This window comes from Silurus aristotelis (assembly GCF_946808225.1).
Source record: "Silurus aristotelis genome assembly, chromosome: 28".
Classification (NCBI taxonomy): Eukaryota; Metazoa; Chordata; class Actinopteri; order Siluriformes; family Siluridae; genus Silurus; species Silurus aristotelis.
In genome coordinates, this window is record NC_139601.1 from 3,344,500 (window position 1) to 3,361,999 (window position 17,500).

The following is a 17,500-nucleotide window of genomic DNA, read 5'->3' on the forward strand; positions in this document are numbered from 1 at the left end:
TCTGTCTGTCTGTCTGTCTGTCTGTCTGTCTGTCCATGTATTTTATCTATCTATCTATCTATCTATCTATCTATCTATCTATCTATCTATCTATCTATCTATCTATCTATCTATCTATCTATCTATCTATCTATCTATCTATCTATCTATCTATCTATCTATCTAATCTATCTAATCTGTCTATCTGTCTGTCTATTTGTGTGTTTATTTGTCTGTCTGTCTGTTCTGAATGTTCAAAAACACATCCAGATTTTCTGGTTTATATGAGAGATGCCTGGCATTCGGCATCAGTTTAACATAACTGAACTGTTTAGGATATCTGTCTGTCTGTCTGTCTGTCTGTCTGTCTGTCTGTCTGTCTGTCTGTCTGTCTGTCTGTCTGTCTGTCTGTCTGTCTGTCTGTCTGTCTGTCTGTCTGTTGGTATGTTCTGAATGTTCAAGAACACATCCAGATTTTCTGGTTTGTATGAGAGACGCCTGGCATTCGCCATCAGTTTAACATAACTAAACTTTTTAGGATGTCTGTCCGTCTGTCCGTCCGTCCGTTCGTCCGTCTGTCTGTCTGTCTGTCTGTCTGTCTGTCTGTCTGTCTGTCTGTCTGTCTGTCTGTCTGTGTTCAGATCTATTTCAAATGTATGTCCTGATGCGCTATTGAACAAAACCATGCTTAGGAACTATTTTATTAATACTGAATATGTATTTCCGTGAGCTGATATTCTCAATTTAGATTTAGATCGAATTTATTATATAATGAATTATATAATTCATAATATTTAAATATTATTATGTAAAATATTAAATAATTTATTTAACCAACCTTAACCTTAACCCAAAAAAGGGTTTATTAAAAAGACATGTCTGAGGTATGTAAGAAATGAACTAAATCTATTTATATGGATGTGTGTGTGGGTGTAGGTGTGGGTGTGGGTGTTGGTGTGTCGGTGTGGGTGTAAAAGCGAAAGCAGAAAGTAAAAGAATGAAGACATGCATTGCATACAATAGCAGAATGTCAATGTTTCATACTTTACATTATGGATTGGGGACAGAGAGAGAGAGAGGTAAAGATAGAGAAAGAGATAGAACACAGAAGTCTCTGTGGATTCCAGGATGTATGAGAGAATTTAGAATCGATTTAATAGAGAAAAATCATACCGTACAACAAACAAACAAATAACTAAATACATACATACATACATACATACATACATACATACATACATACATACATACATAAATACGGAAGAAATAATTGTGAGTAAATGAAAAATAAAAATAAATAAAAAAAAATTTGTGATGCCAGACTAACTCATGGCTCCCCCAGATGTGTGCATACAGATGTGCTCTGTGCGTGACTCACTAGCCGCATGATGCAAAGTCATTATGGTTGAGTACAGCATCTGTGCGAATATATTAGAATCATCCAGAGCCTGGAAGATACACACACACACACACACACACACACACACACACACACACACACACACACACACACACACATACACACACACACACACACACACACACACACACACACACACACACACACACACAAACACACACACACATATGTAACTTGAGGGTGTATATGCATACTTATAAACATATACATACACACAATGCACAGCTGTAAGAACATGGTCATATGTGGCTACATTCTATACACACACACACACACACACACACACACACACACACACACACACACACACACACACACACACACACACACACACACACACACACACACACACACACACACACACAACACATACACAAAGGAAGGCTTCCATTGTGCCTGTCAGCAGTAAGCTTCACTCTGGTTTCTTTCTTCATGGATGGCAGCTTTAACAATTCTGTCAACCATCAACTCCCCACACAGAATATAACAAAGCAGAGACAGAAAGAAAAAAGAAAGAGAAAGAAAGAATGAGTGAGAGAAAAAGAGAGACAGACAGAGACAGAGAGATGTTCATGCTACATACAGTATGCACATGGCTCATACCTAATTTATTATACAGCACTGCTCACTGATGCAGTTCCTAGAGAATAGAATTCCAGTAGCTTTACAAAAGTATTCACCCCTTAAACTTTTCTATATTTTGTATTCACGCTCAACATGATGCTACCACCACCATGCTTCACAGCAGAATGGTGCGTTTGCTGTGATGATTAGCTTTCTGTACGCCCTACTAATCTGATATATGGTTATGGTATCAAAAGTTTCGAGACTATCTTTGTTTATTAAAAAAACACTTTATTTATCTACGTTTACACACCATCAACTTCAGAATAGTCCACTTGCACAGCAATACAACTCTCCCAGTGTTCCTGCCACTTTTGGAATATGTCCTGGAAGTCATCTTTTCGAAGCGATTCACGCTGAGTGCAGAAGTGAGAGATCGTGTGGATTGTTCTCCAACAATCATCATGTACATTGAGCTCGCTGAAGGTCTTCCTGATCTCTCGCCGTCTTCCAGCGTCATGTCAAACGTCTTTGTGGCAGATCTGCACAAAAAATGGACTTGCTGTCCGTGATGAAATCGTAGACGTGGTAACGCACGTGGTCAGATTGCACCATTAGTCTTCAAACTTTAGGATATCACCTCTTATAAATCTATATATACTTTTTAAAAAGATTCAAAGTAAAGCTCAAATTACAGAAGGAATAAAACCACCTACACCATGTTTGACCAATGGTGTGGTATGCTTTGGAACATGAGCAATTCCTTTCCTTCTCCATATCCTTCTCTTTCCATAGAGGGAATTTCTTTACCTCAAGCTTTTTGGTTTCTGATGAGGCCATGCTCTGACCAAGCATACAACCCACACAACCCGTATGCATGCACACACACACACACACACACACACACACACACACACACACACACACACACACACACACACACTCTGTATTTGCACATTGTACGCCTCCTCCTGTGCACAAAAGCTATGTATTTTTAATCAACCTGACCTCACTTAATGATTTGAATCCTCTGTAGAGTGCATTATTTCAATTTTCTGTCTAACTTAATCCAAAATACGCACAGTGCATTAATAAAACTCGTCTGTAGACTCTTTTTTTTTTTTATTAACTGTTTTATCTTTTTTTGCCGAGAGAAAGCAATCCATTAATACAATTGGAAAGTAATGAATGTAGAGTACCGAAGTCAACAAGTAATAAAATTAATAAAATGGAAAAAATTAATTTGTAATGAGTAGGTGCAGTCCAAGGATGTCTTGGAAATGGACAGAATTTTCTATTACACAGATGTGTATTGTGTTCTGCAGGGAATAACATCTGAGGAGTCCACTTGTAATCTTATTTTACTGCTGAAAGGGTATAACTCTTTATCTTAGAATCATTTTGACCTCTATCAGTGCTTTTTCTCTGTCTCTGTGTGTGTGTGTGTGTGTGTTTGTGTGTGTGTGTGTAGGTGTGTGTGTGTGTGTGTGTGTGTGTGTGTGTGTGTGTGTGTGTGTGTGTGTGTGTGTGTTGGTGAATGAGAGAAAAAATGAATTCCCCAGACGTCTGTGCTCACCTGTCAAAAATAACCGAGTGTAATGCTTCACAGAGCGTGAAGATGTCCAAAGAGGATACATTGAGACAGAACTTTACATTGAGGATTAATAAAAAGAAAAAAAAAGAAAAACGGAGAATAACACAAAGACGAGCGATTTTGGATGAATTGAGTTCTTTGAAATACAAACCATTTCCACCATTTATTTCGAATGCTGATTAAACAGGGTTTTTTAAAGACGAGACACATCAGAAACGATATGTCATTTATAACACTTACATATCCTTATGAACAACACTCCGTAGTAAAAATACTTAAAGATGAGTAGCGCTTTGGAAGGAGGAGGATTTAGTGGGTATGAGCAGAGCACTGTGATGAAACACAGTTGTTTTTTTGTTGTTGGTTTTTTACAAAGGTTTAGCAGAAGAAACAAAGGAACGGTACAGTAACAATAATCACTTGTCCGGAGGATACTGTGTGGTAGAGAATACAGTTTTATAGGAATTACAGGTAGCATGCAATGCCCCTATTGTTATAAATAAATGCACTTTGTAGGGAGGATGCACTATGAGGTAAAGCACTTTGTAGGGAGGATACAATATGAGGTTAAGCACTTTGTGGGAAGTATACATTATGAGGTAAAGCACTTTGTAGGGTGGATACATTATGAGGTAAATCACTTTGTAGGGAGGATACATTATGAGGTAAAGCACTTTGTAGGGAGGATACATTATGAGGTAAATCACTTTGTAGGGAGGATACATTATGAGGTAAAGCACTTTGTAGGGAGGATACATTATGAGGTAAAGCACTTTGTAGAGAGGATACATTATGAGGTAAAGCACTTTGTAGGGAGGATACATTATGAGGTAAATCACTTTGTGGGGAGGATACATTATGAGGTAAAGCACTTTGTAGGGAGGATACATTATGAGGTAAAGCACTTTGTGGGGAGGATACATTATGAGGTAAAGCACTTTGTAGGGAGGATACATTATGAGGTAAAGCACTTTGTGGGGAGGATACATTATGAGGTAAAGCACTTTGTTGGGAGGATACATTATGAGGTAAATCACTTTGTAGGGAGGATACATTATGAGGTAAATCACTTTGTAGGGAGGATTCATTATAAGGTAAAGCACTTTGTAGGGTGGATACATTATGAGGTAAATCACTTTGTAGGGTGGATACATTATGAGGTAAAGCACTTTGTAGGGTGAATACATTATGAGGTAAAGCACTTTGTAGGGTGAATACATTATGATGTAAAGCACTTTGTAGGGTGAATACATTATGATGTAAAGCACTTTGTATGATGGATACATTATGAGGAAGTGCATTTTGTAGGGTGGATACATTATGAGGTAAAGTACTTTGTAGGAGGATACATTATGATGTAAAGCACTTTGTAGGGTGAATACATTATGGGGAAGTGCACTGTGTACAGAGAAAACACTTAAGGAAGTGCACTATGTAGGGAGGATACACATTATATTACGGAAAAATAATCCAGTTTGATTATTTATTGCTCAAAAAGTGCAATTTGCAGTCAGTATACAGTAAATTTACAGACCCAGCACTCTGCAGGCTTTATAAGGAGAGAAAGAAAAAGCAGAGCATTTAATCATGAGTACACTCTCTCCTCTCTCACCAGCACTCTCCGTGAAATTATAGTTTTATGGGATTAGAAATGGATCATGTGACGAAAAATTGCTCCTGAAAATGGAGATATTTATAACAGGACAGCAGGAGGACCTAAATCACTCACATTCACCCTGAAGCTCTCTTCAAGAATAGAATGTCCAGAAGATACACAAAAATAGAAACACACACACACACACACACACACACACACACACACACACACACACACACACACACACACACACACACACACACACACACACACACACTCAGTTCCTTTAAAGGAAGTAAAACGTAATTGAGCATTTCTGTACATTCTGATTGGTCAGAAGGTTTTAATCTATACTATGTCTGACCACAAGGTGTATAGAAATGTGCTAATTCTTGATACACTGTTGTTTCTATAGTAACAAAAAAATCACAGAGATTGGACAGAGTCACATAAAAATTACTTACACATATAAATTACACATACAACTTCCTTGGAGCACTTTTGATAGATACTGACCACTGCAGACCAGGAACAGCCCACAAGAGCTGCAGTTATGGAGATGCTCTGACCCAGTCGTCTAGACGTCACAATTTGTAAAACTCGTTCAAATCCTTACGCTTGCCCATTTTTCCTGTTTCTAACACCTCAACTTTGAGGACAAAATGTTCAGTTGCTGCCTAATAAATAAAATCTCACCCACTGACAGGTGCTGCGATGAAGAGATAATAATTGTTATTCATTCACCGGTCGATGTATCTATGGTTCAACTTACGATGACAAATCCGATATGACAAAATGTACAAAATAATTTGGGTTGAAATTTTCACACGTGACCCAGCAATCGTCCACGTGCCCAATGCCCGATGTATAGTTTATACAGTGCAATACTATAAATTATTTTAAACGAATGATAACCACGTCATTTGCGTGCAAGCTGATTAATCACGTAAGCGATCGCCATCCGGAGTTCCGAAATATGTAGTTTAGTCATGAATCCAGGTGTTCAATTTTTCCATTTCCTCTCCAATGCATTTTGTTTCCTCATTTGTGCACACACTATGAAGAATTCACGGCTAATTAACCGTAGCAGCTCAGAAATCAGAACTTTGCCGATCATTAAATGCCAAGCATCTGCTTCGTTATTGCCTTAACAGTACGGTAAAGAGATTTCAACTAGCGTGTGTTTGATTTCTTCCCACAATTCGTTCATCTAACCTGTGAATTTAGAGGCTGGGTCCGATATACTGGCTTGGCTTCTGTCATGTGGCCACTGTGTGAGAATGTGTGTGTGTGTGTGTGTATGTGTGTGATAGTAAATTACTATCCATGAGTTGTCTGTTTCTATAGTAACGCAAAGCCAGGCAGGTGTGAGGTAGATCTCGGGGTGAATGAGCCTGTGCGTGTGTGTGTGTGTGTGTGGGTGTGTGTGTGTGTGTGTGTATATATGTGTGTGTGTGTGTGTAGGGTTTTACTATTAGCTAATATTAAGACCCAGAAAGCAAAGCTGATTTGTGGTGAGAACTATGAGCTTCACCATATTTAAATACGCATTTGCTTCTCTCTTTTCCTTTCCTAAGTATGAAACCCTAACCATGCAGCGTTTGACAGATAGACAGATAGACAGCGAGGGACGGAAAAGAGAGAATCATTACGCTTATTCATTCCTGGCTGCATTTCTCATCTGGAGGCAATAAAATTCACTGAGCTGCTTCCTAAGCTACATGAAGTTAGCAACCCTGTCAGAACATACATTTGGAGGAAGAGATTCCCCCTATAATGCGCTATTTCTGTTTTTGCCCGTGTCTTATTCATTTTTAACAAGATATAGCTGGTTATAGCTAAGATAAGATGGGGTGGGGCTTCGATAAATCAGAGTTCAGTTCAGTACGCCACATGGACACCTGCAGGATCTGGAAGAAAATCTACAGACTGCCCTAAGATTTTTATCAAGATTCAAACAAATGAAGTGGAAGTGGGAAGTGGGAGCATAGTTGGTTAGACTTCTGACCAGAATGTCATGAGTTCAATTCCCAGCCCCAACAAGCTGCCATCACTTGGCCCCTGAGCAAGACTTTGAGCTGCTCAATGGTAAAATTGAGATTATTTTGAAGGCAAATGCTGTAAATATAAACCTGGTTGTTTATCAGTACAGTTGGAATTGGAATGGTCTGTAGAGGTAGCTAGACATTCTATTCTGGACACGCCCCTTTAAATTTTGCAGAGAAAGTGACCGGGAAAAGATAGTGGTCAAAAGATTTTTTTTTTGGACACTCATCTCGATCTGGCTATTTCAGAAACGACTCATCTCGGGTTCCTCCCTGTTGCGTTGATGGCGGATGACTGGTTTTGCTGCCGCCGCCCTGCTGCTCTTTAATACACGGGGGGGGGTCAAGACATCCTTCAGAGATTGCTATGGCAGAAAGCTCGAGAGGGAGGGGATTTAATTGTTGTGGTCACCACATTAGCAACTTATCTTTTTATAGTCATTACGCGAGTCAGCATGAGAGTAATGGACCTAATGCAGCAGCCGGGAAGCCATGGGAGGAGATGCGGCCTGAGGGAAGATGCTAGTGAGAGAAAGAGAGAGAAAGGGAGGGAGAGAGGGATAGAGAGAGACAGATTTTGGTGAACTTTTTTTGCGCCTTTTCGCAGAGATTCTGAGGAGAGACAATCCATATGCATTAGGAAACAGATTTACTAGACAAGCAGATGGTAAGGGAGGGGGACGTACTTGTCCATACATGCTAACGCACAGTGGCACATCAAAGGTTTAGTGTTTGTTGAATTTGCATTACAAAGGATTTTTGAGCTACAATGTCGTTTGTCATTTCATCACCTGGTGAATTAAAGCAGGCGAATGTTGAGCTTAGCATTCATTGTGTGCAGGTGTGTGTGTGTGTGTGTGTGTGTGTGTGTGTGTGTGTGTGTGTGTGTGTGTGTGTGTAAAGCACCCGATCATTAAGATGTACCAAACGACTCAAAAGTTAATACGATCCGGTGTTAATACCCTAGAAACATGCAGTTTCTCAGTGAGAATTTTTCCTTTTCTTTTTTTATAAATCAAATAATAGATCTAAAAATCCCACTAAAAAGAAACCCGTTTTAAAAGTCGACGTGTCATTTTTTTTCCACTCACATTGGTATATCTCTAACGAGGTTGGCATTTGAACAAGAACCACCCAAATCTAACCAAAGCATTTGAAGAAGTTTGAGTCGCTCCAAGATCATCCCTCACGCAACACTGCACCACTATTACTTCATTCAATTGGTCACATTTGATTTATTTTCCATTTCAGAGGATTACATTTAATGATCAGAGAGATTAAAAAGACGGCTGACATAATATACAACTGGTGATGCTTAAAGAAGGAATTACATCTTTATCGCGGACTGGTAGAAAAACATAAGCTACCGTTTTTATTATTTATTTAACAATATGCACTTTGGGGTATTTTGGTGTCTTTAGTGCAAAGCCGGTCCGTGTTCATTGCGTTCGTTCGTTTATTGGGGGGTGTTTTTTTTCATTTGCAATCGAAGAATGATACGTAATCATCCACAAATAAGAGAAAATTTGTTATGTATTAATTTTCTTCATTCGCTTAATGGCACAAGGTGTAGTTATTAAAATTTCACATTACCAAATATTATCAAAGCTCTAAAGTGCTCAATATTTCCAATCTAACATTCTAACCTGGAACTCAAAGTGAGGTCTTTTCCGAAGAAATGTCCATTCTGGAGCTGTTTGAGCAAATTATCTATAATATTCCATTCAGTTCGATTCGATTCAACTCAATTCAATTCATTTTTATCTGTAGAGCACTTTTAACAATTAGCATTGTCTCAAAGCAGCATTACAGAGATAAACTGGGTATAAAGTTATAAAGAATGTATAAGTTTAGTTCCTATATGGTTTGTTCTTTATAAGGTTGTCCATAATGAGCGAGCCAGTGGCGACTATGGCGAGGAAAATCTCCCTGAGATGGCATGGGCAAGAAACCTTGAGAGGAACCAGACTCTAAAAGGGAACCCGTCCTCATCTGGGTGGCACCGAATGTGCATTCATTACAGTTCCATCATTGTTGAGGTGTTCAGTGATAGGTGCTTAAATGAGCCATTGTAGTAAACTGTAGATATTAATTTCAGTGCAAATCTATTCGTAAAGTTCTTGAGTTGCTCAGTAACTGTTGATGTGAACCCATCCTCAGCTGCAGTCTTTAATTGAAAACAACTCCATCCAGAGGTACTAAAGGGCGTAGGGATGAATTAGGCAGATCCGAAGAGGGGTCCAGGGCGGGGATGGAGTGTTGTTCTGCAATGAGTGTTTGAAGATATTGTTAATGGCATAGCATGGTGTAGACTTGCGTGGGACTCCCATTTAATGTCGCTCTTTTGTTGTTGGATTTAAAAAGCACAAAGTGATCCATATAAACTTGTGAAGCCAGAATGTTGGAGAAAGGACCGATGGATTAGGTGCTGATGGCCGATCTGGAATTTGCATCCGGGTTGTTCAAGAGTCCACCAAGACATCACTACGCAACTGTTTTTTTATTTTCGAAACCAAAAAAAATGAATAAAAGCAACATACACAAAATTCAAGATATTTGATTCGTCACAAACCCAGTTATATGCAGGACACAAATCGGAGTGAAATGAAAACAAGGACCGAATATCTTATAGAAATATTCCTGTTTCTAGGTTACGTAAACAGGAAAAGCTGCCGAGGGAACGACCGTTCCGTGTGATAACAGAAGCTGGGTTCTCGAGCATTCCACCGCACTAAATGTAACTAGAAATGGTAAAAACGTATCGCTCGTCATGTCAGGACATTGGTGCATCACACCACTTCATTGCTGATTAATTTTTTTGCATAAAAGCACGCCCTGAAGTGTTTCTTTTTTTGCACCGAATGGGCGCAAATGAAGTATTCAGAATAAAATAAGCGTTCTCACTCCTGGCACACTGAGCCCATCATTACATTTTTTTCCCCCTGCTTTTTTCACTTAGGCTTAACACAACAATGCACGATTATAATTACATCCATTCTGCTTTTTGCCGCACAATACCGCGGGTATTATGTTTCCCGAAAGCTTTGCATTATAATGACCACTATTCCGCACTAGACACTTTTTTTTCTGGAAATGTGGAACGATGACTGTAACTCTTTTAAGCGCTCACGAGTGCAACACGGAGCCCACACCGAACATGCGGCTGCACGTGCACGTGAGTCAGCGCCACTGTGAGAGGGCGAAAACTAGAAGAAATAGTGGTCTTCGTCTGGCACGGTCTCTCGCAGTGGGATGTAAAGGTCGAAGTATCCTCCTGATTAGATTTTTCGATGGAGTGCGGCTTTGAGACTAGCGTGGATCATGTATTCTTTCAGCAACTCCTCACATGTCGAACTGTTCGCTGTGAAATTTAAATAATTCATCCCAGTCCAAGATCTGCACAAGTCACTCGTTCAACATCATGCAGTGACCTTGATTGTTCATTAAGCTTCTCATAGGTTCAGGGTTGATCCAGAGTCATATATTAAAGCAATTTCATACGCAGAGCTCGTAGACCAGCAGGGGTGGAGGTGGCAGGGTGTTTTTTTTGTTTGGGTGAGGATTATTTACCTCACACTTGTCTCACTTGGCACCAGGATCTTAATCTGAAAAGTTTAACCCCCCCCCCCCTCCACCCCTTTTTTTAAACAGTTTTGACAAACAGAGCAACCACTGCTTTAGGCAAATAACAGAGGGCAGTATGAAATCTGTAATTACTAATTTTCTTGACTCTATTATTAGGTTAGAGACACGGTCACTTCTCAGCATGCTCGTAATTTGTACGCTTGGAATGCTCAGAAAAGCAGCAAGGTGCTTTGGCGGGTTTCATTGCTCCCCCTTCGGCCTCGGTTCGGCAAGAGAGATGAAGAAAAAACGCGTTCCATTAAGATAATTATAGTCTAAATTCAGGATTGATGAAAGTATATCAAAAGTATATCAGTCACAATTCAATTAAAGAAAAAAATCATAGGACTTTTGCTACAGTCATTTTTAAATTTGATATTCAATTCTCTTGTCTTTTCTTGTCTTCTCTCCTCTTCAGATCAGCAAACAGCACCTTCAGGTAGTAAAAGATCGCTTCCAGGCCTTCTTGAACGGAGACACGCAGATTGTAGCAGACGAGGCATTCATCAATGCTGTCCAGAGCTATTACGAGGTAATCTGCTATGGGATCTCCGCACTGACTCAATGCTCGTCACTCTCATACAAATATTCTAGCCATCATGGCGAGTGTGAATGAGGGATAGCGGGGAAATTGTCCCAGGCGCTAAAACGTTAAACCATATTGAAGGTCCTCCGGCACCCGACGTCTATCAGGAAAGTACTCCAGGGTCAAATGTCCCTCTATATTCGAATGAATCACATCCAAAATGTAGGAGCCAGTGATCCTGTTTGATATTTTTTCCCATTTGAATCCAAGATACCGAGAATCTTTTTTCATTTTTGCACAAAGTTAATATATTTCCATCATATATGATATCTGTTCTATATAGATGACTTTAATACACCCAGGTATTGGGACACATTTTTTTTCCCAGCCTTATGTGCTTCTTCTTTAAACTGCTGGCATTACCTTTTTCTTTCACTTTAACCCAAAGACCCAAACCTGTTCTGGCATTACAATGCTCCTGTGCACAGCTTTATGAAGTATGCTTGATATGGTTTGGAGGGGAAGATCTGCTATAGAGCTCCAACCCTAATAAACACCTTTGGGTTTAAATTGGATCGCTGACTGCACCCCAGAGCCTCCACATCTCACCTACATCAGTATTTAACTTTACTTAATCTCTATAAATTTCCACAAAATCTAGTGGAACATCTTCTTAGAAGAATGGGGGTTAACAGCAAACAGGGACTAAATGTGGAATGGGATGTAAAAAAAAAGGTGTATGTATGAATAGTGTATGTAGAATTTATATTTTTTCAACCAAATTGCACATAGTAACAGATGGAGTATGGTCAGTAATTGAAGGCAGTCCATATTGACCATTAAATGGTAAATTTATTGTAAAACATCTCAAAGTATTGGATTTCTCAGTGTGCCTTTCCTTCTGAGAGTCTAATTGGCAGCTTGTTTGGTAACTCTCTTGGTAAGATGTTGAACTTCAAATCCTACCACTGCTAAGCTGCCACTGCTGGGCCCTTGAGGAAGACCCTTAACCCTCAACTGCTCGTGTTGTAAGTCTGGATAGGGGCGTCTGCCAAATGTCATAGATGTAAAGGATTCTGGCGAGTGCCACTACATGCACAATCATGTAAAATATAGTCAAAAAGTATTCCTGTTCTTCAAACACCTGACTGGAGCAGGTAAACTGGACATGGGTGAGTTCTTTTTTTTAGGTTAATCAGCTTAACCCTGGTGGCAGTTCAGACCGACGGGGGACAAATAATCAGTGAAATGGCCAAGCGTTTACAAAGGCAGCAATTCAATTAATCTTTTTTTTTAGGATGCACACAAGATGTTCCACATCACCTTTATCGGTTTAGTCAAATAAAAATAGAACGAGTGTAATCTTCTTGGACATTTGATACATTTACACTGTTGTTTTTTTTACAATGAATTTAGGAACAACAAGAGGCTTTAAAAAAGAAAAAAAAAGATGAAAAAAGCACAATTACGCATTGTAAAAAGATATTAGGAGGTCAGGGCTACGTCCTCACCGCACAGCACAAGAGGCATAAAAAGCTCTGGCCCAAAGAGAGAGTTCAATAACAAAGAAAGCAAGGAAGAGCAAAAAAAAAAAGATGGATAAGAGATGTATGTCAAACCCAGAGGTGCAGAATAAAGAACATCCATTCATCTTTGTCTGTTTTAACATCGAGGTAAGGTCTCCTGCTATGTGTTTTGGCGAGTAGCAGAACAAACTGCGAGCAGCTTTCAGCTGATGTAAAGCAGTGCCATGTCCATGCTGAGAAACGGCTTTACTCGAAGCGAGGAAAAAGAGCTCCAGATTGGGGGGAAACACTGCAATCAGCAGCGTAGTGATTGAAGTGAGTTTCGAAAGTGGAATGCATGCTGCAATAAAGATAGAGCTTCACGTGTGGCAATTCCCATTGTGGTTCTCTCAAAAAAGAAACAATTTTAGTTTTTTCAGAATTGCCTGCTTTCTGTGTATTGTGAAAAATGGATATAATAAATCTGAGGTGAGAATTTAGACCAGGCAAAAATAATCAGACTGCAGAAACACCTCGTTTGCAGCTTCGCCTTTATTTCAAACAAAAATGGCAAACGGTGTCCAGCCCCCGGAATGTTTTTTGTTTAATACAATGCTGACGCTAACACTTTCTCAACATCATCAGATCTTTCTGAAGAGTGACCGCGTCTCCCGCATGGTCCAGAGCGGCGGCTGCTCGGCCAGCGACTCCCGCGAGGTCTTCAAGAAGCACATCGAGAAGCGTGTGCGCAGCTTACCCGAGATCGACGGCCTGAGCAAGGAGACGGTGCTCAGCTCCTGGTTGGCTAAGTTCGACACCATCTACCGCGGCGAGGAGGATCCCCGGAAGCACCAACAACGCATCACGGCCAGCGCCGCCTCCGAGCTCATCCTCAGCAAGGACCAGCTTTATGAAATGTTCCAGCAGATTCTAGGCATCAAGAAATTCGAGCATCAGCTGCTCTACAATGCCTGCCAGGTAAGACAGATGGAAATCGGGTTTTTTTCAAACCTGTTACATACTATACTATATTACATATACTTACGTATATTCGTACTATTTGAAAATATACAGCAGAAAATGTGAATTTAAAGATTGTTGTATTATGGTGAATATTATAAATGAAATCATTCGGCTAGTATAGAATATGTATAGTATATGAACTAATGAACTAATACGCTATGAACTAATACGCTAAGTTGTATGTTACAATGCTAACAAATGCTTATACAATTCAAATCCAACACCTTCTGGTTGAATTCTGAGGTCTGAGGCAAACACAAGTTTAAAAACAAGACTTTGCAATACTTGTTATTTTTTGCGTAAATCTTTTTGCATACACTATATGAACAGGAAGCGTTTATTAAATACATGCCTTTTTACTCAGGGAAGAGAATCTCTGCTGGAGGGAAGGTGTAAGGTTTTAGTTTAGTTTAGTTTACTATTACATCACATGTTGCCGGGTTCAAAAGAATCTCCTACGAGCCTTCACAGTGAACACTGCAGGGCCCTGTACCTTCCAATCCTTGTTGCTTGAAGGCTGCTAATCGGATTGCGAGTTTAAACCCCCCCAATGCATCTATAACCATAAACCCCTCCAAATGCATTCATAGCCAGAAACCTCTCCAAATTCATTCATATCCGAAAACTCCTTTAAATGCATTTATACCCAAAAAAAACCCTCAAATGCACTTATATCAAAAACTTCAAATTCATTTATATCTAAAAACCCTTCAAAATGCATTTATACTTGGAAACTCTTTCGAATGTATTTATTGAAAAAACTTTTAAATACATTTATACCCAGAAACCCCTCTAAAAATCAAAACTCTTAGTACTTAGCTAGCAAAATGGCATTCAAATAATTTATTGGCATGTTATAAATAATCCAGTAATCACTAAGGCTGTATAACCTGCATAACCTGTATAACCTGTATAACTGCCATTGTCAAGTACAAAAAACAAGACTAGCTGGAATCAAGACAAATACAATGACATAATAGGATTGATGGCAAATCAGGATCCATATGGTCCATATGAATGCAAGATTGAGAGATTGAAAGATTGAAAATCAAATCTTTGAATTTACTTTGACTTTCTGGCTTAATTTTTTGCATTATGCCAACAATCAGACTTTGTTCTTTGGAAGAATGAAGGAATTGCTTTCAAAAATTATTTTCGTGTGATCGAGACCGAGAACATTAGCGAGACTAAGAACAGTATTGAAAAGTCAGTACAGAAAAATGTTGAGTCGACACTCCTAGTAGTAATTAGATTATACCCTGCATTTGAGTACTTGTGGGTCAGATTTAATCAGGTTACAATTCAGGTAGGAGATCCATGATGAAATGGCTGTGTGTAAACAGGTTTTCAGATTCATAGCAATTTGATTTAGAGGTATCTCTTCTGTTATTTATGGTTAACAGCACTAAGATTTCCCGGACACTTTTAATTTCGAGAAATGTACAATTGTATAGCTGAAGCTGTGGTTTTTAACCATTTTACAACTTCTGCACTGGACAACGCTGTATAAGGTCATTATAATAGCCATAGTTTCAACTCTTTAGGAACAGTTCCTGGATTCCCAAGTTTCTTGAATAACCAGTTCGGCCCATTGGAAGACTTCCAGATCATTTCGAACAAAATCTGTGCCTGTCGACAGATTAACTGAGAATGAAAGTAAAATGAAAGCTATTGCACCTTTTTTCCTGTAAACTCATAATGAAGCTATGAGCTTCCTTCTGACATTATTAGTTCCTTATTCATCACGAAGTCTTTTATCATTTCTAGAGAATACGCGAGCTCTTACGCAAAGCTTAGTGTCACAATGAGATTTTTTAAACATTTCAATAATCCATACACCAACTGCTTCTATCAAACTATTGGACGAACAACAGTGAAGAATTCACCAGGAAACACAGAATGCCTAGAAGGTACGTGTATGAAGAATGTGCAGCTACCATGAAGCAGAGAGACAGGCACCTGCGTACTGGTCGGATGGGCGAACGCTGGCAGTGAGACGAGTGCAGCAGATGACGGGAGTGGGTAGTGAGCGCAGAATACAATAAAAGGATAAATTACTGGAGAGAGTTAGAGTATTATAGGAGTGGAGTTTTAGTCCAACTGGGTCTTTTATTTATTAATTTAAATGAGCATATCATTAGAGACGATACAATAAAAAGTGAAGCAAACATTCTACGGCTGCGTGGGTGACACAGTGATGGTTACAATACCGTCCTGTCGTTTCCCTTCAGATTATTTGCATAACTTGTAGTTCAGCACTTCTGAGAGGGCGAGAAATAAGTACGTGTTTTGTGTGGCGATAGGAAAATAATCAGCAACCACCCGACAACATTTGTTACGAAAAAACGTCTCACTGCGAATCCGATAGTTTCAATGTCTTCATTTCATAGCGTTCTTTTTACTCGCCTTCAACTGAGTGTCTGTTTCCGTTCGAGTTTCTATACAATCAGTTTTCAGCTATAAACATCACGTGTTGCCGGGTTCAAAATAATCTCCCACGAGCCTTCACAGTGAACACTGCAGGGCCCTGTAGCTTCCAATACATGTTGCTTGAAGGCTGCTGCAATAACCAATCAGATTGCGAGTTGACAGCACTGGGGCCATCCAGCAGGTGTACAATAACCTCTGCCTTTTTATGTCTTCTGATTGGATGGTCAGAAAGCACACTAGTCAGAGCAAACAAACTGCAAATGTAGCAAACTGCACAAGATCAAATATATTTGTGTGGGTTTAATAGCTGTATTTTTTTTTTTCATTCCACTATGGCAGAGAGTGGAGAACAAATAGATTTGGACGCAGATATATTTACAATTACGTTATTGAGCCTGACTTTTCAAGAAGAGCTGGACATTGTGAAAAGCGGATCAGAACAGTTCAAAACAGTTGTTAAGCATTTTCTTGAACATTTCTATTCTATTCTATTTTTATAGAAATTGGACACACAATTTGCCCTCATTTCAAATCCCCAAGAAAACTGTTGTGAACAGAAAAAAATGCACAAAAATTCACGGAAATCCCGAGGTCATATTATGAGTTTGATATCGAAGCTTCTGTTAGAAAAGATGTATGCGGGCACTGCAGCTGTGGCTACAGTGAAAGGAGACTTATTAAATTGTGTTTATCGAGTTTCTTGCTTTACTAATGCCATTCATTCTTACTGTATGAGATCCCTGCATTTCTCTATAATATTTATCATTTCTATTGCTGATTCAGGTCAGGCACCACTGAAAACCTAGGTGTGAAATGCATTGACCTGTGACCTGTTGTGTAGCTTCGTCCATTTTGTTACTATGACAATAGCAAAAACTGGGCAAAAACAGGAAAACACCAAACTACCAGTACGCCACAATATGTTTGCAATGGTATTTTGTAATTATACCAATTTTCACGAGTCGGTTATCATAACACATGCCCACATCTAAAGATGATAAAAGCGATAAAATGATGCATATTACATATTATTAGCAATCAATACGCGTCACATTTCTGCCTTCTTCCTTCACTCTTATTGGCTGGGAGCTGCTTACCGGGTGCACGTGACAGCATTTCAATTAGCCGAAAATAAAACCCCACTCCTCTATTTGGATTGTAATAACCCAGTCGCCATGGCAACAGAAGAGCGG

General features: G+C 39.3%; 1 protein-coding gene across 3 annotated transcripts in view; it reads left to right on the forward strand.

The window, feature by feature from the left end:
- cadpsa (Ca2+-dependent activator protein for secretion a) overlaps positions 1-17,500 on the forward strand; it is a 117,079-nt gene that overhangs the window by 18,317 nt on the left and 81,262 nt on the right. For all 3 annotated transcript variants that reach the window (XM_083534739.1, XM_083534740.1, XM_083534741.1), the window contains 2 exons: positions 11,242-11,355; positions 13,500-13,832. In XM_083534739.1, coding sequence (XP_083390865.1) covers positions 11,242-11,355; positions 13,500-13,832 — 447 coding nt within the window. The remainder of the gene's footprint in view (positions 1-11,241; positions 11,356-13,499; positions 13,833-17,500) is intronic.